The 23209-nt window shown below is 41.2% G+C and overlaps 1 protein-coding gene across 1 annotated transcript in view; it reads left to right on the top strand.

The window, feature by feature from the left end:
- The window catches only part of LOC118823276 (baculoviral IAP repeat-containing protein 6-like), an 81715-nt gene that overhangs the window by 33689 nt on the left and 24817 nt on the right, over nucleotides 1-23209 (top strand). The window contains exons 3-8 of the mRNA XM_036592754.1: nucleotides 4603-4819; nucleotides 8024-8169; nucleotides 14520-14630; nucleotides 17336-17553; nucleotides 22270-22431; nucleotides 22807-22884. Coding sequence (XP_036448647.1) covers nucleotides 4603-4819; nucleotides 8024-8169; nucleotides 14520-14630; nucleotides 17336-17553; nucleotides 22270-22431; nucleotides 22807-22884 — 932 coding nt within the window. The remainder of the gene's footprint in view (nucleotides 1-4602; nucleotides 4820-8023; nucleotides 8170-14519; nucleotides 14631-17335; nucleotides 17554-22269; nucleotides 22432-22806; nucleotides 22885-23209) is intronic.

Here is a 23209-nt window from a genome sequence, read left to right as displayed (position 1 = left end):
CCTGCACCAGTTCAGCTTTTTATTCACCCTCTCTCTCTCTCTCTCTCGCGATATGCTTTCTTTTACAGTCACTGTGTTGCGCTCATTCTGTGCCTCTCACTTATTCTTATATTAATGTTTTCTTTGATTTTTTTTACTTAAACTGTGTTAAGCCTCTCTTTCTGTCTCTTCTCTGTACAACAGTTTGTTCTCTCTCTCTCTCTCGTGCTCCTGAACTCGTCACAAATGGATTACGGCCGCCCCCCCCCACCCCCCTAAAGCACTTAAGCACACAAAGAGCCCTCACACATCACAGTCAAGCAGCTTTTCATGCCCGCTCCCACAGCGATGTCCAGCGGAGAGAGAAAGGCCGAGGGAGGGATCAGGTCTAAAGAGGGTTTATGGGTCAAATGGACCTCTACAGAGGCAGAATTTGCTCTTATGCGATTGTAATTGACACCTTTCTTGTGGTGGAAAAGTGTCGTCATGTGGGATTCAGCTGACCGCGCTGACCCCACTTTTGTAGCTGAGCAAGTGAAAGAAGTGTACTCACTGGTCCACTGCAGGCTGCATTATGGTTTTATCCAACTGTGTGCTTGTCAGTTCCCTTTGTGTCCTTTTTAACTCATTTAAGCCCACCAGCCACAGTTTATGTTCTCTTTTTCTCTTTGATAATACCTTAGTGTGTTATACTCCTTTATAAACGTGAAAACACAATATTTTTATAGATTTAGGGAAAGTCAGTGTTGAGCTTGTTTAAAATCAAATCATGTTTATTGTCATCACAGTTACACAGGTGCCAAGGTGAGTGAAAAGGTGCGTAGCTCCCTTGTAGTACTTAAATATACAAAAAATATATATATATAAGAAAAAAAAATATATATATATATATATATATATATATATATATATATATATATATATATATATATATATATATATATACACACACCGACTCTAAGTACACCGATCAGGCTTGTTTCTACGCTCATTGTCCATTTTATCAGCTCCACTTACTATATAGGTGCACTTTGTAGTTCTACAGTTACAGACTGTAGTCCATCTGTTTCTCTGATACTTTGTTAGCCCCCTTTTACCCTGTTCTTCAGTGGTCAGGACCCCCATGGACCCTCACAGAGCAGGTTCTATTTGGGTGGTGGATCATTCTCAGCACTGCAGTAGCACTGATGGTGGTTGTGTTAGTGTGTGTTGTGCTGGTACGAGTGGATTAGACACAGCAGTGTTGCTGAGAATGATCCACCACCCAAATAGTACCTGCTCTGTGAGGGTCCATGGGGGTCCTGACCACTGAAGAACAGGGTAAAAGGGGGCTAACAAAGTATGCAGAGAAACAGATGGACTACAGTCTGTAACTGTAGAACTACAAAGTGCACCTATATAGTAAGTGGAGCTGATAAAATGGACAATGAGCGTAGAAACAAGGAGGTGGTCAGAATGTTATGCCTGATCGGTGTACATACACTAGTATTGCAATGTACAGTTGTACAGTAATAAGATACTAAATAAATCTATGGTGCGTACTTTTGTACACATTTCTGTATGTGCAGTTAGTGAGTCTGAGGTAGATAAATGAGATGCAGGTTCAGAGGGGATAGAATATTGATACAGAAATCTTCTGGATTATACAAGATATGGATAGAAGATGTACAAGATGTCAATCTATATGTGTATAGAATAAATGGGTATAGAAGTATAGTATAAAGGGGTAACTTCTAGTGCATCAGTTTGCATTAAAATGTCTATATCCTACGTTTTTCTTCATATTTCTGTATTTTATTTTTTTCCCCAGATGTCCACTTAATGTTTGTTGTTTTATGAACCAAATGTGGTCAAAATGAATTTTTAAATGACCATTTATGGCTTTAGAATTAAATTATACGTGCATTTGTGTCATCTCACTTGGATTATTGTTATACCTTATTTCCTTGCTTTAGTCAAGCAGCTCTGGCTTGGCTTCACTTAGTCCTGAATGCAGCTGCTCGTCTTCTTACAAAGACTCTGTATGAGGATCACATTGGCCTATTGCTTGCCTTTCTCCATTGGCTGCCAGTGAAATTTAAGGTTGATTTAAATTACTGGTGCCTTTACGTGGTGAAGCTCCAGAGTATGTTTTTGAATTGTAGGCCCACAAAACATTGTGCATTTGCTGCTCATGTCTCTAAACCTCTTTTAATAGCTGACTTAAAACCCTTCTTTATTCCTTAGCTTTCGTGAGTCGCGATCACAGGCAGCTTACATAATTGTGTTATTTTGTTGCGCTTAAGGTTTATGATGTTTTCTGTTTTATTTTGTTTTAGATTCTCACTGTGCTTTATTTTATTGTCGTGATTTCTTATTGTGAAGCACTTTGGAGCCTCGGCTTAGGAAAGTGCTATGTTAACAAAATAGAGTGAGCCCTATTCAGATTGGCTGTCCAGTATTGTGTCTCATAAGCACTCAATAAGCACTCAGCACTGAAACACTCATTGTGAATAGGTGCAGCTGTACAGGTAAGAGGATCGATATACAGGAGTTGGTTTTTTTGTGACATCTTGAAAACAGTAAATTCAAAATGGGGCTGTTTTGCAGCAGAGATGGGCTGTTTGCACCGGTAAACGGTGCATTTTGAAACTTTAACAAGCTTTAACAACTGTTTACATACTACGTCTTTAAGTCACAGGGAATCATTTAAGAACAGTCTGTATCAGGAATAGAGTCATGTACACTCACTGGCCTCTTTAGGTATGCTTACCTTATATCAGTATCTCTGTTGTGCTGAGAATGGTCCACCACCCAAACAATCCTTGCTCTGTGGGGGTCCTGACCATTGATGAGCTGGGTAAAGGAGGGCCGACAAATTATGCAGAAAAACAGATGTATAGATTCACAGATTTGTGGAACCACAGAGTGCACCTGTATGGTTAGTGAATCTTTTAAAATGGCCAATAAGTGTAGACACTAGTTGGGTGGACCAGTGAGTGTATGTAACCACCAGGAACCATTTACACTGTGTACTTAAATTTATCTGTCTTGCTCAGCAGTTCTCGTCATAATTAAAACCCTAGATAGACTTGGATACACATGATTGGGGGTCCTGAGTGGCTCTATCATTAGGAGATCAGCGAGTTCAATCCCTTTATTTAAGAAAATAAGTCGTCAGCCCTTCAGTTTAAACAGAAACGGGTTCTTACTTCATCAGAACACTCTGTGCTCCATGTGATCAGCATTAGAGTCAAAGATTAATCCATTAACAGCAGAAGGGTTTTTCGTGCCGTGGCACAGTCATACAGGGTTCAGTCGCTGTGTGGCGGTCATAGCCGTGGTATATCGTGGATTTTACAACGGCTTTGAACGCAACTCAGCCAATCAGATTTCAGGACCGGAACTATCAGTTTTATAATGTGTTATTACTGTAAAGCTGAGGAGGTGACTAACGCAATACTAAGCTAACATAGCTCTCGTTTTTTGCCTGCTGTTAAGGCATGCTAACTATCAAGCTCTCGTAAATGAAATTAATCGTTTATAATAGGACCCTGCAACAAGCGGCTAACGCAGGACGAAAGCAGAGTCTAGCTACACTGCAAACAGTGTAATAAACCTTCAACAAGCGTCGTTAACAAGTTTAGAAAAGCTTAAATAACCTACTTGCTGGGAGTTTTGTCTGGGACTCGGAGCAGCAGGACAGCAGTCACTGTATGCGAGGGAGAGGAACGCGAGTAGCTGACGTTTACATATTGCTGACTCTGATTGGTACTAACCTACGCCAAATTTAGTCCCAGCTCAAATCCAACAGAAGAAAATGGCAGAAAAACATAATTACAAAAATCTCTCAACAGACAAGACCGACAGCTTTCTTCCTCTGACAGTTCATAGTAAAACATCACAAAAACTATACATAATAGACGGAAATGATGAAAATGAGTAGACTGGGGCTTTAAATCTAATTTCCTCAGTGCTGTATGTACATGAAAATATTGGATATTCACATCAGCCCACAGTTCCTATATCAGTGCATCTCTACTGATCGCTTCTGCTCCCTCTCCTTCTCTCTCACTCTCCCTTTTCTCTCACTCTCTCTCTCTCTCACTCACTCTGCCTCTTGGCTTACAGCCCAAACAGCCTCCAGGAGAAGTCTGTGACCTCTCTAGTCCACTTAGGGCTTGCAGAGGGGAGCTGTGTATGTGTGGAAAACACCCTTTCCTTTTCTCTTCTGGTCACTCTGTGCTTTAACCTGGCTAGTGGCTCTGTGGTGAATCCACCACTTCATGCCAGTGGTAACCGTATCCCATAAGTCTCATGCATTATAGAAAAAGGGAGAATTCATTATTGAGCGAGTGAAATGTAATGTGTTGTGTAAAGTGTCATGGTTGGCTCTGCTTTGATGTGAAATTGAATGATTGGTTCTGCTTCTGAGTTTAGCTGTGCTGGTCGCATGTATGTAGAGTGGTTTGCGTGCTCTTTTTTTTTTTATTTTGGCCTGAAGTGGTTTTATAAATCTTACCAGTTTCTTTTCTGAAATGTCAGTGGACGGTGTCACACATCAATTTTGATGTCTCCGCTGCAGGAACGATCTGACATCTCTTTCTGTCCCTCTCTCTCTCTCACTCTCTCTCTCTCTCTCAGTACTGGACATGGCTCGTCATGTTCCTCTATACCGCGCTCTGCTGGAGCTCCTCCGCGCCATCTCCACTTGCACAGGCCTGGTGCCGCTGCTGCTGCCTCTCTCAGGCGATGCCAGTGAGGAAGAGGAGGAGGACGAGCGCTCTGAGAGCCAGACCTCGGTTGGCATGCTGCTGGCCAAGATGAAGACGTGTGTGGACACTTACACCAACCGCCTCAGGTGAGTGCTCACCTGTTATTCATTGATAGGCATGCAGGATGCAGGTGAGCGCGCACCTGGTTCTCCTTCTCACCTGAGCAAGTGACCATAATCTCATACTGTTGCAGGGTTGGATAAGCTACAGGACACTGTAGTTGAAGTTATATGCTTCCTGTTTTAAACTGGCTTTAGCAGAAACGGCACATTTGAAACTGAAAGGAAGGAACAGCCACTGTACGTGCTTTGCAGTAATATGAAATTAAACACTTTAATATGGTTATTTAACGTAGGGCTGGGCAATTAATCAAAAAGTTCAGAACCTCTAACCGATGTAATCTTGTCCATGTCGGTTATTTCGATTTTTTTAAAATTCTGTTAATCCTTTCCCCACTCTGTGTTCATGTACTGTCCCCTTAAAAACGTACTACCGCATGTGTGTGTAGTCATGTGACTCCGCCACGTCCGCTCTGCAACATGGAAGCTAAGGCTGTGTTCACACAGCAGGCAAAAGTGGCCCAAATCTGATTTTCTCACCAATTCCGATTTTTGTTTGGCTGTTCACATTATCTTTTAAATGTGATCTGTATGTGACATCAGTCTGAACAGATCAGCTCCTAAACTGACCACATGTGCAAAAGAACAGAGCGTCACGCGGCTCATCCAGAGGTAAACAATCATGACGGCCAGTGAACGCCAGTCGCTCCCGGAGGTTCAGCTTCATCTTCACCAGCATCACAGGAGCCATCATGAAGCTTCACTGACTGACAGCTGGGCTCATCACCCAGAATGTGTTCGAGCCGCAAAAAGGGCGCGGTCACTTCTTTGGTTCACGTCCTCGGATTCTTTAAACTTTGCTTTCAGACTTTTAACTGTTCTTTGACGCTGCAGCCTCGTTCTCCTCCGGCCGCGTTCGGACATTTCTTTCAGAATCTCTTCAAACACGGAGGGTTTTGGATGAGTCTCTTCTAATTTTTGTACAGAAATATCACCCCAAATGTTTGAGGTCTCAGCAACCCGAAATTATGACGAATGTTGAGTTGGATTGACGTAAAGGCTGTGTGAATTCCGATCTGGCTGTTGAGATAATTTACATTGAGATATGCAGTGTTTACAGTACAAACCTTGCCAGTGAACTATGAGGGCAAAAAAAAAAAAAGAAGTAAATAAAAAAACAAAATAATCGTTCATAAATCGTAATCAAGGTATTCAGTTAATCAGGATATTGATTTGAGGTCATATCGCCCAGCACATATTCCCAAATTTCACATAAGTAGTACACAGTAAATATGTAATTTCAAACTGTACCACCATTTACATTTCGAAGATCTTACTCCATATTAAAAATAACCAATAGCCAAACATCAGTGAGGTCTATAAAACAACATAAGTAAATATTAAATGTACTAAAAAATGACCTTTTTAGAAAAGTAAGGCAAAAATCTAAGCTTTCTGTCCTGAATGTCACATTATGCACACACTTAAAACACACTAATTGGCAGCCTGTTGTATCTTTACTGTTTCTAACCCACTGTGTAGCTGTAAAAGAGAAACCAGCACAACAGTAAGTTAAATCGAAGTTTGTTAAACGTGAACTGGTAATTTTACAGTCCTGCCTAAACCGATACGATCATGTTCAACCTGCCGCCTCGCACATGCTCGACAGCTGAACAAGAAAACCTGTCAGAAACCCTGCATGAGTCTCCTGCAGCTACAGTACACACAACCTGCCTCCCAGAACAAGGTGTTTAAGAGGAGTAAACATTGAATATTTCATGTCTAACGCAAACGTGGATTCTTCTCCCTCAGGGAGGTGGAGAATTGGTTGGTAAAGCATACACAGGCTCTAGAAATCCCCTCTATATTGTACACATCTCAGCGCATGCATCTTTCATAAAGCGAGAGAGAGAGAAAAGAGAGGAGGGGAGAGGAAAAGAGAGGATAGTTGGTGAAGTTGGAGCTGCACTGTCCGCAGGTGACGTCGGAGGAGCTAATTAAGACAGTCGTCTGGCTCAAGGGCGCAGACGGACGGAGGTACGCGTGGACGGAAACAAATTTAATCTTCCTTTCTCTCTCTGAGTTACTGCCCTGTCAGTGCTCACCTCCCAACCCAAAATGAAGTCAGCCCCACAGCATTTATTACACACAGAGAAGGGATTAAAAACCTGACTCCAGTTACACCTCAAAACAAATCATACGCCCCACATACACAAATTCCGTATACTTCAGCTATATAAAAGAAAGCACAGACGGAGATTGCACTGCTTGCTGCCTTCAAGGTTGAAAGCCGGGACACTTTCTTTGGTTGTTTGGCGTGTTTCACTGTTATGAATAAGCTGCTTCACCTTCAGCTGTGTTTTTATTGTCTTTGTTACTTTAAAGGAATATTTATCTGCTGCGTTTGTAGCATCAGGACCAGTTACCACTTACAGTTTCTCTGTAGTTAGAAAAGAGCAGAAAGCTGAAGCAACTGTCCATTAGCTTCTGTTATGAGGGTGTTTCAAGTCAGCGGGGTTTCTGTTCTTTCTCTTAAGTACAGGGAGACCTTGTTTACAGGGATGCCACAGATTTGGCGGAAAGAGGTTAAAATGAAAAGCACTGGAGTTTTTCTTCAATTTCAGCATGAATGGGTTTATATATATATATATATATATATATATATATATATATATATATATATACACACACACACACGCAGATTGGTTAATTCAGTTACTATAGTCGTATGATAAGATCAAACTGTTGTTTTTATTTATTTATTTAAATAAACCTCTGTGCCCCAGTATTGTAGTGTAGCTATACATGAATCAAAAATATTTCCCTCCGTTTTTCCTTCAGTCCTTAAATATTACTCGATTATGGTTAATAGTATTGGTTAATATCATGTTTCTTCACCCATTCACAAAAGTATTTTGAAAAAAGGTACATTTTGATTCCAGGTTAATTTTAATACCTTGAAGTCAGTGTTGTTTTTAAAATTTATTGTCTTTACCATTGATAGAGATCAGAGTAAGACTCTAAGCTTTCTGAAAGTGTGCTATTGGGGGTTTTATATCTGAGGGTTTTGTGTTTTTGCACACTATTTTCATCTTTTGTATGGTTTAATAACTGTGTTATTGTTCATTACCTGAAACAACCTAAAATCTGAGTTTGTGCTGAATCAGAATCAGTGCGCTTAAATAGTAACGGTTGAGATGATCTTTTGTGCTTGTCCTTGTTTTGCCTAAGGTCAAAGAAAGACAAGAGCAAAGGGGTTATGAAGACTGAGCCATCCGATCCGGAGCCAGAAGGCCTGACTCTGCTTGTGCCGGACATCCAGAAAACAGCAGAGATCGTGTACGCCGCCACCACGAGCCTACGGCAGGCCAATCACGGTGAGACACCCATCCACACCCTTACACAGAGCGGAATTATTGTGCCTTTATTAGTAATACTGATCAGATGTCTTTGAAAAGCAGTGTTTGCAAATGTAACATAAGGGTACACCGTCTCACCATGATATCCAGAGTCTTCTCTCTCCAATTACAGTGAACACTGGGTTATGTGTGTCGCTGTTGTCGGAAGAAAACCTTGTATCTCCAGAATGGTAACTTTACAGGAGAAGGAAAAAACCTATTTTACTTTTAATGTGAGTCAGTGGAACCAGACTTTTTTCCAAGTCTTTTTGGGTCGTTTCTTTTGGTCCATTCATCATGAAATTTACACACAATGTCAAAAACTGAAAAATGTCAAAAATGGAGATACGAGGTTTTCTTCCGACAACAGCGACATGTTTATATCTGAATGAATGAATGAACATAATCGTTACTGTTGCCTCAGCTGTTTAGCACCATTCAAGGTTGAAACCACATCAGTTAATTCCATTGACTGTCTGAGTTTAGTAAATATGGCTGCGCATTTGATATGACCTTGCAATTCCTCTGATTGACGTACTCGGCAGTGTGTTGGTGGAAACACAGAGAACTATTACATCAGGTTAGTGGGTTAAGGATAAGACTAGGTGATCCAAGAACTCACAAACAGAAGTTTTTCCTTGAGCTGCTCTATTCAGGCCAGTTGGAGTCGATCACAGAAGTGTGTGTGCATGGCTAAAGTTAGAGACCCACATTTTGTCCTTGTGTAAAGAGTGATGGTCTGCACTAACAGAGTACTGCTTTGTGTCTTCTGCGGCCTGGTGTTAAGCCTATATATGGACTCCCATCTCCATTTTTGACTTCTTTTTTCTTTGCTGTTTAACAGTGTCAGCTGCCCTTTAGATGTTCAAACAGGTCCTCGGACCTCCAGATGGTCCATATTTGTGCTTTGTTCTTATGTATAACAACCAAACCGTGGAGCGTCTGAAGGGCCGGAAGGACTGGTTTGTGAACCATACATTTCACATTGAATTGACTGCTAGTTTTTTTTAAAAATAAAAGAATAATAATAATTACAACCCCGATTTCAAAAAGTTGGGACGTTGTTGTAATGTAAATGTAAATGAAAACAGGATGCAGTGATGTGCAAATCATTTAAATCATTGAAAATAGTAGAAAGATAACAAATCAGATGTTGAAACTTTGTTTTTTGAAAAATATATGCCCATTTTGAGTTTAATGCCAGCAACACTAGTTAAAAAACACCTGGAACATCTCACAACTAATTAGCTTAATTGGCAAGAGTTTAGTAATGTGATTGGGTATAAAAAGAGCATCTCAGAGAGGCTGAGCTTCTGCTTGTTTATAGTTATTTATAAAGGGGGCCAGTTGAAGGTTCATTTATAGTAGGTTTGAAGACATTAGATTTAAGATAATCTTATATACAGATAGAAAATTCTTGCTAAAGAAAGGAAAAAGTCAAAGGAAAATGGGTGAAAAACAAGAGTTTCCAAAACTAGAGTTCAAAAAAATGTTAAGATACAGAGAAAACTGTCCATCAGCTCAACAGCACTTAACCCTTTCATCCTTAACAGAGAAATTCGAGCTCCACTCTTGCTTTACGTTCTTCCAGTGTGAAAAGACAACACTATGGGTCTGAAAGGATGTGCAGCTGTCAAGAAGCTGTTGCTGAGAAAAGAAAATGGACAAAAAAGAACAACATTTACAATTTAAACCAAGAAGCTGCTGGTGTTCTCAGAGCAATGGACTGACCACGACCGTCCAGACCTTAGACATCACTGAATGTGTTTATTATTTGGCTTGTGAGAAGCAGAAAATTAAACCAAATTCTAAGATGAACTTGGGAGGTGTGGAAAAAATATCCCTGCAGGTTTATTCGAAAAACTGAAGGCACGTCTCCCAAAAGAACGGAAGCTGTAATAAAGAGAAAAGTGGACACAAAAATACTGAAAAAATTAAAAATTATATTTTGTTGTTCAGACTCCCGTGTAATTGACTGTTTTTTAGATATATAATATAGATAATATTTTATATATAATATATATATATATATCTATATATATAATATATATATATTAATATATATATTCAGTGATGTCTAAGGTCTGGACGGTCATGGTCAGTCCATTGCTCTGAGAACACCAGCAGCTTCTTGGTTTAAATTGTAAATGTTGTTCTTTTTTTGTCGATTTTCTTTTCTCAGCAACAGCTTCTTGACAGCTGCACATCCTTTCAGACCCACAGTGTTGTCTTTTCACACTGGAAGGACGTAAAGCAAGAGTGGAGCTTGAATTTCTCTGTTAAGGATGAAAGGGTTAAGTGCTGTTTAGCTGATGGACACAGTTTCCTCTCTATTTCAACATTTTTTTGAACTCTAGTTTTGGAAACTCTTGTTTTTCACCCATTTTCCTTTGACTTTTTCCTTTCTTTAGCAAGAATTCTATCTGTATATAAGATTATCTTAAATCTAATGTCTTCAAACCTACTATAAATGAACCTTCAACTGGCCCCCTTTTATAAATAACTATAAACAAGCAGAAGCTCAGCCTCTCTGAGATGCTCTCTTTATACCATATATAATTTTTTTTTTTATTATTTTTTATTTTTTTTTGTACTGAAAGGCCATTTTGGCTGGAAATGGCATAATAACAAGGCAGTCTCTGACTTTTACACAGTACTTTACATGTGATCTTACGACACATTGTTATTAAGAGGCTAAGAATAGTGATCCAGTATGAAAAGGCCACATTTTTTTTAGAAGTAACCTGCAGAGTTTTCATTGCCGGACTAATTTTTTTTATCATTCTGTGTGCGAGTTACATTCTAACAGCTGCATTCTCTGTTGATTCCATCAGCAATGTGACAGTTAACAAATGTAGGTTGTCCCTCAAAGTACACACAATAGCAGCACCTGTCATAGCACTATAGGCTGCTCAGATGGATGTCAGCATAGGCAGGTGCTATTGGGTATAGAAGGGTGTCATTCTTCACTCTCTGTGGGGTTAAAGACAGAGAAGGCTCCCCCTGGTCTCCCCTGTAGGGTGAGCGATGTGCTCTGTATCCCCACCAACTGTTCTCAAAAAAAGTCTCCAGCAGAGGTTAAAGATGGGACATTTTTGTAAAATTATGGCCAAATTGGGTTAATTGTATAACATGTAAGGTCAGATTTCATTAAGATACAGTGTGAATAAGTATTGGAGAATTCATTAAATCCAGAACTCATTTGGCTTTGCCATAAGAAGGTAACATATCGTATCGTATGATGTCCTTGAAAGTTTCAAGGCGTTAGGTTAGCGTAGTTAGTTGAAGTAGCCTTAATAAACAGCTGATGGTGGTAAATACGGGGAGATTCACTCGAAAGAGGCCCCGAATATTCTGTTGTAACTCCTGTTAGGATGAAGCAACCTGAACCAAAAAAATGCGCTACATACCTTGACGTATGTGTAATCGATTGCATCACATGCGATGCTGGAAGTGATCTCCGTTTTCTGCCAGATACATTTCGACGTGGCGCCCCATGTTCCTGAACGTATCGGCAAGCATATCAGGGGGAATAGCAGCAATTTCACGTTGGATGTTTTGCTTCAAATCTTCCACAGTGCCAGGCTCGTTCCAATAGACCTTTCCTTTGAGCATACTCCAGAGGGAGAAGTCTGGTGGTGTCAGATCCGGTGACCCAATAGGTTTGCACCCTGAAGACGCGCTGCTCAATACTGTACACCACCACCCTGATGAGAAGTCGAGTGACTGCGTGAAGGGGTACGGGGGTATGCGCCCGGAAGTTGCGAACGTCGCGACGGCTGTCCAGCGCCTACCTCATCACTCCGACGCAGGGACATCCTGGCTTGTTCGAAGCTCCATATACTGAGGAGCTCATTGCACGTTGTTTCGTTCAGATTGCTTCGTCCTAGAGAGAGTTATTACAGAATATTCTCGTTCGAGTGAATCTCCCTGTAAAAGCAACAAACAATTAGATCGACCACAGCAGAGAACATGAAGTTCAAAGCTAAAAGCTGTACAAAAATCAGGACCAGCCTTAATTTATTTAATTTCCAGTCCAAATGGTCATTTGTCCAAGTTATTACTTTCCCTGCATCAGGGAAAAAATCAGCTTACATTTAAATGAAAATCACACAGGAGACTCGAAATATAATAAATATTTATTTCAGTATTTAGTTTGTCCACACTTTTATTACCGCTTCCATTCCTGAAGGGATCCAAATCTGAAGGGATATTTTTCCAGACTTAAAAAAGTTCAGTGATAGAAGCTGGTTGCATTTTCTACGTAACACAATCAGAGTAATCTCAAGCACATTCACTGATGTTGGCAGCTGCACATCATTTCAGACCTGTAGCGTTGTGTTGTCTACAGAAACTGTGGATTTTTTTAGATCTGAAGCAAAAGTGGTGCATAATTTTGTCTTTGAAAGCTTTCATTGCTGTTTATCTGATAGTGACAGTTTTGGCGGTCTAGCAGAGTCAAACTCAGGCGCTAAAAGGGCCGTATTAAAAATATTCGTGGGGCAGCTGGTTTTATTTTTTATTTTCTTAACATTTTGCCATGACCCCAACTGGCCGTTGTTTATTGAAAATATGCCAGAACTCCAAAGGCAAAAAAAACACTTGAATCATTCAAAAATGATTTAAATAAAAACAGAGTTTTTATATAAAACATTAGACTACATTGGAATTACATGAAACCTCCTTAAATGTCTCCGATGTACAGTAGGTTTTTTAAACTGACCATTCACTCCAACTAGACACCTGCCGTCTTTTCTTTTTGATTTGTTTTTGTGGTCCTGTCCCATGAATTGTGGTTGGAGCGGGGCTGGGAGCACACATTACATTGCAGTGCATGCTGGGAACCGTAGTGCACTTCATGGTGAACATTAAAATAATTTTGCATGCCGAATAGAATTGTGGCACAGGCCTTATTTGGGACTTGTTTGACACACAAGGTCCATCAGGTCTTGCATGGCTGTTAGGAGTCCCATTTTTTTAATCATGTTTTGATCTCCTGTTCTGGTGAGCTCCTGTTTTTTTCATCTACTTTCCTCTTCTTAATGCAAGTGAATTATCTGGAATCTAATCTCTTTAGAAATATCTCCTAAAAAATGAATCATTTCTATTCAGATCCCGTTTTGACCGGTTATTAAATAAGTGACGTTAGTGCTCTTTGTCCACATTCGTCAGGACAGCCTCGTCTTTCTCCCTCATACCCTTGGATGCACCCACTATTTCTCTCTCTGCTGCCCGTCTCCATCCGTCTGGCTGTGCTTATGTTTCTTGGTCTTGGTCCATTTTGGTCCATCTATCACTTTCACCCTCTCTTTCTCCTTCTTCTCTGTCCTTCTTACCCTTTCTTTTATGCTCGCTCTATTTTTCTCTCACGCTCTTTCTGTCTCTCAAGCTTGCTCACACCCTCTCTTTCTCTCGCTGAGATGGGTGGGAAGGTGTTTTGCAGCTGATTGATGCCGCTGTCGCCTCTCATGAGGAAATCCATATGATAACGGCTCTAAGAAGTACATTCCTTGGAGGGGCGAGGGGCGGATACGTTTAAACTGTTTAATTAGTGCTCCCTTTTAGAAATATGCCAAACACTGCCTGACACTCTCTCTGACTGGACAGAAGCCTTGCCCATCACTTAGTATTGAGCCGGATGCTCTAACACCATTAATACCCGACGCCAGTGTGACAACAGCAGTGAGAATAAATGAAGCTATCAATATCTCATTTTTTTAATGATCCTCGTGGCTGAAGCATGCACTTACGGCCCTATTAAAGGCATCAAGGATTTTATCAGGACGTCTACGGATCCTGTGTCTCTCGCTGAATTGGAAAGCAGCTGAAAATGCCATAAAGCCGCTAAATATAGGTGCCTAATTGTGTTGCCGGCATAACGGCCTTCCAATACCCTGCTCTGCTGTGTTTTATTGGAGCGGAGATGTTCAGCCAGGCACCATCATCATTAGTCAGCAAGGCTCGATAAGAATCGCACTTGTGTAGTCGCCTTGTAACGACGTGACTGTCATTTGTCAAAGCGAGAAAAAAATCGTAAAAGGCTATTTAAATACGACACCTTTTTTCGCTGTAAAACGCTTTTACTCTTTTGAATTCGCATTGAAAAAGATTAATGGCTGGACACGTCATTTTTGCTGAAGCTACAAAATGGCATAGCCTGTCTTCGGGAATAGTTGTCGTTTATGTTCATGGTTCGAGGAGATGACGGGAGTGAAGCTGTGGCCCTGTCACACATGTATATGTGCACATTCACACACGACACAGAATGCCATGCCCTTGCTTAGACACACAGGACCAGTTTTTGATTCTTTTTTCCCCATCACTTGCAGAGCGCAAGCTGGCAGAATGCTCGAGGAAGGCTGCGGCGAGGCCCAAACCATTGTCCATCCTGCGCTCTTTAGAGGAGAAGTATGTTGCGGCCATGAAGAAACTGCAATTCGGTGAGTACTGAGAGAGTTAGAGGTTAAATGTAGACAACCAGGCAATATAGGTGTGCGTATGTGGTCTCGGACACAGTCTGTCTTGAATGATAATTTCGTTTATTGAAGAAAAATGCTGTTCAGGCCTACCTGGCCCCATGTGAAAAAGTAATTGCTCCCTTAGCTACTAAATCAACCAATTCAACTGACTGTTGGGTTCAGTTTTACTAGACACACCCAGGAATGATTACTGCCAGACCTGTTGTATCTAAACATCACTTAAATAGATCCTGTCTGGCAATGTGAAGCAGGCTAGATGGTCTCAAAAAAGCAGTCTAGAAAGAGTTACAAAGCCATTGCTAAGGCTCTGCGACTCCCGTAAACCAATTTGAGAGCCTCTATCCACAGACAGAGAAAACCTGGAAATAGTGGTGAACCTTTGTAAGAGTGGCTGACCTCTCAAAATTTTACCTAAAGCACATCAATGACTCATCCAAAAGGTCACAAACAAACCCAGACGAGCATCTAAAGAACTGCAGGCCTCACTTGCTGCACTTAAGGTCAATGTACACGATTCCACTGTGTAAAACAACACTGGGCAAAAATGGCATTTATGGGAGAGTTGCAAGGGGCAACCACTTTTGTACTTCTTTCTGACCTCTGACCAGAAAGAGCACAAAGGCTTGTCTCGCATTTGCCAAAAAAAAAACTAGATGACCCCCAAGACCTTTGGGATAATATTTTGTGGACTATTTTCATGAGTCACAGGTGGAACTTTTTGGAAGACATAGGTCCTGGTACATATGGCGTAAAGGTAACACCTCATTCCACCATAAGAACTTCTTACCAACAGTGAAACATGGTGGTGGTAGTGTGATGATCTGGGGCTGCTTTGCTTCTACAGAACATGGACAAGTTGTCATAATTGATGTAACCATGAATTCTGATCTCTGAGAAAATCCTGAAGCAGAATGTCTACGCGTCAGTTCATGACCCAAAGCGCAAGCACTGTTGGCTTATGCAGCAGGACAGTGACTCGAAGCACATAAGCAAGTCCACCTCTGAATGGCTCAAAAGAAACAATATTAAGGTTTTGGGAGTGGCCGAGTCAAAGTCCTGACTTGAATCCCTTTGAGATGCTGTGGCAAGACTTAACTGAGTAGTTCATGCTTGAAAACCCTTCAGTGTAGCCGAATTAAAACAATTCTGCAAAGAAGAGTGGGTCACAATCCCCCCACAGCGATGTAAAAGACTCCTCGCAAGTTATCACAAACATTTTATTGCTGTTCTTACAGCCTAGGGTGGCACAACCAGTTATTAGGTGTAGGGGGGCAATTTTTTTTCACATGGGTGATAAAAGGTTTTGAATAAATCTTTATCTTCAATAAATGGAATTATTTTGAGTTTATTCCTGTTGTATTAAAAATTAGTTTGATGATCTGAAACATTTAAATGTGACAAATTAGCAAAAATAGTAGTCGGTTGGGTGTCAAATACTTTTTCACAGCACTGTACAACAGTTTCAATATGGAAATATTTTTCATATGCAAAAATCGTAACAGACAAAGTGCATCCACACAGCCTCCCAGCCGCACTACCACTTTAGATAATTCAGAAATCCGTCTGGTGCTGGGGTTGCTGAAGTACATGTAAATAGTCTAGTGGAGGTTGCCAGATTCTACCAAACGTCCTCATCTTATTAATTAAAGTAAATCTAATTTCAGATGTAAAAATTGCACTAGGTCACCAAGTCGAAGATTAACTGTAGGAACCACTTTCCTTTTCAGGGAATAAGACTTTCAGGGTTTTTTTGAGGAGGACAGCTTTTGCTGCCGAGTACTCAAGTGTAAATGTTGCTCCGACACTCCCGAGATAAGAATGATTCTGGCTGAACGAACTTCAAAAATATCCCGCCAGAAATTGTGCAATTAAGGGCGAAAAGCAAAACTGAGGATAAAGATACTTCTATTAAATTGCATTTGTCTCAAAATGGGGAACAATTTGGATAGTACCTTTTTAGCCTTTGTGCAGAACATCCCATGTAAAACTTGGAACTACATAGAGAGAAGGGTGGGAGGGTGGGTGGGTGGGTGTGGCTTGATGGCTTGGAAGACTAAGAGGACCAGGAGGCGAAGAAGGGGGACTGTATGTCTAGTGGCAGCATTTGAAGCATGTTTTATTTGCTCCGTGCCATGTAAGTGGACTGGACCTTCTCCCCAAGCCACCTTTAGTTTGCTTCCCTTAACTGCACAAAACGCCCCCAGCAGAGAGCGAATGAAGAAAGACTGAGATGGGTAGAAAGCAAGACAGACAGACAGAAAGAAGAGAGATGGAGCGATAGAGACTGGTTCTTCGTCGCCTGTCTTTAGGTAGAAGAGCTATTCGTCCTGTCACTCTTCATCTCTCCGCGTTCTGATTGATGAGCGGAGTTTTGCTCTGCCAGAATCGATTTGGCCGGCCCGCAGACATCTGAGGTAATCTCCACTGACATGAATGTAAACAGGTTTGCACTGGTACGCTCTTGCTGGAGCAAGTAGTAACGCAAACACCCCCACTGACGCAGTCGGAGAGGAGCGCAGAGACTGCGTAGAGGGAAGAGAGAGCCGAATTTTATTTGACGTTTTGAAGTGAGCGCTCGACTCTCCTTGTTCATGGTAAGAGCAGGTATGACCTGGAGTGATGATGCTTAACTAACATAAATCTCTCGTGTGTGTTCTCTCATGAAGACACCTTCGAGATGGTGTGTGAGGACGAGGACGCGAAGCTGGTCTTCAAGGTGAACTACCACTACATGTCGCAGGTGAAGAACGCGAGCGACGCGAATAGTGCGGCACGAGCGCGGAGACTGGCGCAGGAGGCAGTCACTCTCTCCACCTCACTGCCCCTCTCCTCCTCCTCCAGCGTATTCGTCCGCTGTGACGAAGAGCGCCTCGACATCATGAAGGTAGGCTCGCTCCATCCGTACATGCTTCACCCTCACAGTATCAAATTCTATACAACATGCTCCATCCACTTAGGACCAAGTACCTCATGGTTCACCTTATATATATATATATATATATATATATATATATATATATATATATATATATATATATATATATATATATCTTTTCTGCCTCACTGTTATCAAACGCCTTGCCTGTTTACCTCAGGCTTATGAAATGCCTCACCTTTTTACCTCAGAATGATCAAACACCTCATCTCTTTACCTCAGGCTTATCGAACACCTCGCCTTTTTGCCTCAGGCTTATCAAACATCCTACGCTCTTGCCCCAGGGGTATCAAATGCCTCTGTTTTCTGCCTCACTGTTATCAAACACCTCGCTTTTTTACCTCAGGCATATCAAACACCCTTCTTTTTTGCCCCAGGGTCATCAAACACCTTGCCTTTTTACCTCAGGCTTATCATACACCCCACTTTTCTGCCCCAGGGTTGCCAAATACTTTACTTTTTTTGCCCCAGTTACCAAACACCCACTTTCCTTCATCAGTGTTACCAAACGCCTCATTTTTGTGCCCCTGGGTCACCAAACACTCAATTTATGTGTCCCAGGGATATCAAACACCCAACTTTTCTGCCTCAGAGTTACCAAACACAAAGTTTTGTCATCTAGAGTTAAACACTTTGCCGACTACTTTTGCGACACTCACTCATCAGTGTTCAAACCCAGAACGCCACGCACTTCTTACAGGACACTCATGATACGAAGCAGCCTGACTGTCTAGCCCAGTAAAACCAGACTCGTTACTCGTCACTTTCAGCCTACCAAACATGCAAACGCCACCTCTTTCGCTGTGTACTCTAATGCTGTAAAATCATTATGCAAGCACAAACATTGCTTGGCGTTATTAGCAACATTATTTTAGAGTCAATACACATAGCGGATTGTGCCAGTCTCCCCATCGTCTCCTGCTCTCACGAATGTCCACAACCGCACACATTGTCATGCCACATTTCCTCTTTTCATATTTGACATTTGAGGGTGCATTTGACCCCCATCTGTGACCAGCTTTTTTCTGACACTGCAAATGTCAGAGTGTGTAACTGGCTGTTCCATGCACGTCTGTTCCCAAGTCAGCACTGCAGTGATCGCGCTGGACTCATCTACAGAAACTGATTCGTAGGAATAGCCACCATTTGTGTTTGCTTTGCTCGGTTTGTTTAGGTTATGCATTGTTGAACACTGCCTGCTATTATGTTCACCATAAGTGTGAATTCCGAATCGTTTGAGTGATGATTGAAGATTTCCAACACATCATCTGAAACACCGGGCATGTGGCTGATGATATCAGTGATATGACTAAGAACAGTCTGAAACATCAGAACCCAGCTGTGATCTGTGGTTGAACCTTTTACTAAGGTGATTTCTTATGTTTGTTTAGAGAGAGAAGATTAGTTTTGATTTGGCTTAAAAAACATACGCCGATCAGGCATAACATTATGACCACATCCTTGTTTCTGCGCTCATTTTCCGTTTTATCAGCTCCACTTACTATATAGGTGCACTTTGTAGTTCTACAATTACAATTAAACACTGTGTCCACTCTCTGTCCACTCTATTAGACACTATTGGACTATTCTCAGTCCAGCAGTGACACTGAGGTGTTTAAAAACTCCAGCAGCACTGCTGTGTCTGATCCACTCGCACCAGCACAACACACACTAACACACCACCACCACGTCAGTGTTACTGCAGTGCTGAGAATGATCCACCACCCGAATAGTACCTGCTCTGTGAGGGTCCATGGGGGTCCTGACCACTGAAGAACAGGGTAAAAGGGGGCTAACAAAGTATGCAGAGAAACAGATGGACTACAGTCTGTAACTGTAGAACTACAAAGTGCACCTATATAGTAAGTGGAGCTGATAAAATGGAGAGCGAGCGTAGAAACAAGGAGGTGGTCTTAATGTTCTGCCTGATCGGTGGATGTTCTCGCTCTCTTTCCACCCCGAAAAAGGAGGGATTAATTTCAACAGAACTACTTGTATGCATTACATCCTGCTGCACACTTTGATGCCATCATACAATCTTAATGGTCATTAATAGCAAAGCAGATTCACCGGGTTTTGGTGTGTGTGTGTGTGTGTGTGTGTGTGTGTGTGTGTGTGTGTGTGTGTGTGTGTGTGTGGTAAAGAGTGTTGAGTTTGAATGCTCATGTCATAACAACCTTACCGCCTGAGTGCAGTCTGGGTGCCTGCAGCTAAGTGCAGCTAGTGCATCACTAGATGCCATTACAGCCTTCCTATCACCTCATCTCTCTCTCTCTCTCTCTCTCTCTCTCTCTCTCTCTCTCTCTCTCCATCTCTCTTTCCCACCCTCTTGCTCTCTATTGCTATGTCTCTCTTTCCTCTTCTCTATATGTCTCTATCCGTTGCCATATCTCTCTCTGCCTCCCCTCTTCTCTCTCTGTCTGTCTCCCAACCATTTGCTCTCTCTCTTTCTCTTCTTTCTCCATCTCTCTCCCACCCACTTGCTCTCTGCTGCTGTCTCTCCCTTCCCATCTCTCTCTCTCTCCTCTCCCCGCTCTCTTGCTCTCTATCGCGATCTCTCTGTATCTTTCCATCTGTCTCTCTCTCTCTCTCTCTCTCTCTCTCTCTCCCCACACATTATGTATCTGCTGTTTTACTTTGTTTTTGTCTTTTATCTTTCTTTGCATCTCTCGATTTTCTCTCCCCCTCTCCATCTTTCTTTCTCATTCTCTCACTCACTCCTTAATCTCCATCTAATTCTCTCTCTGCCTTTCTCTTTCTTTCTCTGCCTCTGTTTCTCTCTCCCCACCCCCTCTTTCCATCTCTTTCTCTCTGTCTACATCTTGGCTCTGTCTGTCCTCCTCACGTCTCTCTCCGTTTATCTGTATTTTACTTAGTTATTTGTCTCTCTATCTCCCTAGCCTTCTCTGTTTGTCTCTTATCTCTCACTTTCTTTCTCTCGCTCTGTTCGTTTTGTCCTTCTGTGTGCGGTACCTTGTTCTCGGGCTGTAGGAGTGTAAGTGTGAGCCTCTGTTGGAGCATCTAGCCAAACCCACACATGCACAGCTGCTCTCAGCAGATGGGCACATGCTGATGTTAATGCCCCGAATCTCTCACACAAACACAGCATGCTATGGATTAGCTTGAATACCTGTGTTTGGGTAAAGTCCCACCCTCCCCCTCATCAGCACAGCAGGATGTAAGCACACTAACCCTCTCGTATAAAGTCCCTTATATCAGTCAGGTGGTAGCTAAATGAACCGAATTGTGATTGAGCTGTACGAGAGGTTTGTATAGGAGACGATGGACTGAGAGGATCCATTTCATAGAGATTGATCAGCTGATTCTCCCCAATGAAAAGATCAATATTTAAAAACAGATGATCTAAGTATGTCCTCAAGCTGGGGTTTTTATAACCTCTCCTTGAGACCACCGGTGGTTCCAAAACACACTTCGTCATATTCTTCATAACTTTCATATTTCATAAGCTACATTCTAAAGGTGGGGGTCGTATGAGAGCTGTAACTGTCTTCTTTCCAGTCAAATAGATGGGTGATGTCATTTTAAACCCTTATAATAAAAGAAGCTGAACTCACATTTTTTTTTCTACTGAAAGTCGACCCATTTTTCCACCAATCTGAGCTATAAACTATAAACAGACGGCGTCTCTTCAGTGATCTGCTCTGTAAACATTATTTTTATAAAAAAAATACAAAGAGCGTCTAAGATTTTTGCCTTTCAGCGGTAAATTGTATGCATATAGCAATATGTGTATCATAAAATACATTTTTTGTTAATTTGAGGGGAGCTTTTACAAAAAATAAATAAATTAAAAAAATACATTTATTTCATGCAGTTACTGAATAATTTGCCTTACGATTTGGTCATGTAGATTCAGATGGACAAACCAAAATATACGATGGTCAATAAAATAAGTTGAATTTGGAATGTTTGTAATTATGTATCTTGTTAAAGAAGCAGAACTATCATTTTATTAATAATTAGCTTTATTAGAAAGCTTGGGTTATAATTTTATTTTGACTAACAGACTATACACATCATCAACCCTCAGTGCAGGTGATAATTGAGAGATATAAGTTTTGCTACAAGTCTTAAAGTAACAGAATTTATTGCTCTGCGCAGTTCTGGGCAACGAAGTCATCTTTACTGATATTCCAGTATTCTTGTCGCACAGCAGTGTTGGTTTAGCGGTAATGCTGGATAGCAAACGCCTATTAAAGTTTGTTATTATGTTGGGCGCTTAATATTGTTTTTACAGTTCAAAATAAATACTAAATCGATAAAGAAGTTTCTTTTCTGACTGTTTGTGTCTGGTTTGAATGTTTTCAATACTGTTTTCTCTTCATTAACGGTTATCATTTAAACTTAAATATGACCTTATACTGTGTGAAATTAAGAACATATTGCGAAACTGAATTTTCTTAGTATCGCCTAGCACTAATTCTGACGCTGGGTATCTCACCTAGAGCCTCGCTCTGTCATTTTCTGTTGGAAATTCTTTTCTTAAGCTTCAGTAAAGCAATTTCGTACTGTCTTTTGGGCTCTTGGGTCTGATAAGTTACAGATTCTGCTCATGGAAAATCAGAAATCGGATCGACCTCACAAAATGTCGGTTGTTCGACTCGTAGTAAGATTAAGAAGTAACCGTCTCGCTCTCTTTCTCAGGTGTTGATAACAGGGCCGGCGGACACACCCTATGCCAACGGCTGTTTTGAGTTTGACGTGTATTTCCCACAAGACTACCCCAACTCCCCTCCACTGGTCAACCTGGAGACCACAGGCGGCCACAGCGTCCGCTTCAACCCCAACCTCTACAACGACGGCAAGGTGAGACTGGCTGGTGTCCAGCGTTTTCTTCTTTAGTGTAACACTGGCGTCACAAGGCTGATGTAACACTTCTAAAACACTTTAAAAATCAGACCTCAGGTTGGCTTCTACTGTTGTCTAATCGTTGTTTATCCATTTTATATAGATGTGAATTAGAAACGTTTATTAATGTGTGCAGTTTGCAGTGTTAATTGGTGGGCTGTGAGCTTACTTGGCCGTACTTGTTGGCCACTTTAGCCTCAGTAAAATGGTGAATTTTAATTTTTACATAACTTTTTCTTTAACCTGTGAAGAATTAGAAGAAGGGGGGCGTGTCTGCGCTCTTGTTCTTCACCTATTTCACTCTTTTTCACTCTCCTGATCTGTGATTCTCAGGTGTGTTTAAGCATTCTGAACACCTGGCACGGCCGCCCGGAGGAGAAGTGGAATCCTCAAACTTCTAGCTTTTTACAGGTCAGTCTCTTCGTCTTTTCTGCAGGACTTCTGCAGCGTCTCTTCTCTTCCCGACTTACTGCTTTTTGTGCCTTTTCCAGTAATCCAACACGCATCACTTTGTTTATTGAGAAAGAGGGGGCGTCTGAGGAATCAAACCCCTAGAAGTCAGTTATTACCAGAGTTAAAGAAATCGAGTTATAATTTTGTGTAACATATTTCTTACATTAAATATTATAAATATAAATATAATTTATATTATATATATTTATATAATTTATGTAAATTAAATGTATAATAATTTATAATTTGTATTATAGAAATTACATATTTCTTACTCGTAGCT

This window comes from Colossoma macropomum, unplaced genomic scaffold (assembly GCF_904425465.1).
Source record: "Colossoma macropomum unplaced genomic scaffold, Colossoma_macropomum, whole genome shotgun sequence".
Classification (NCBI taxonomy): domain Eukaryota; kingdom Metazoa; phylum Chordata; class Actinopteri; order Characiformes; family Serrasalmidae; genus Colossoma; species Colossoma macropomum.
This window is presented reverse-complemented; position numbering and strand designations above follow the sequence as displayed.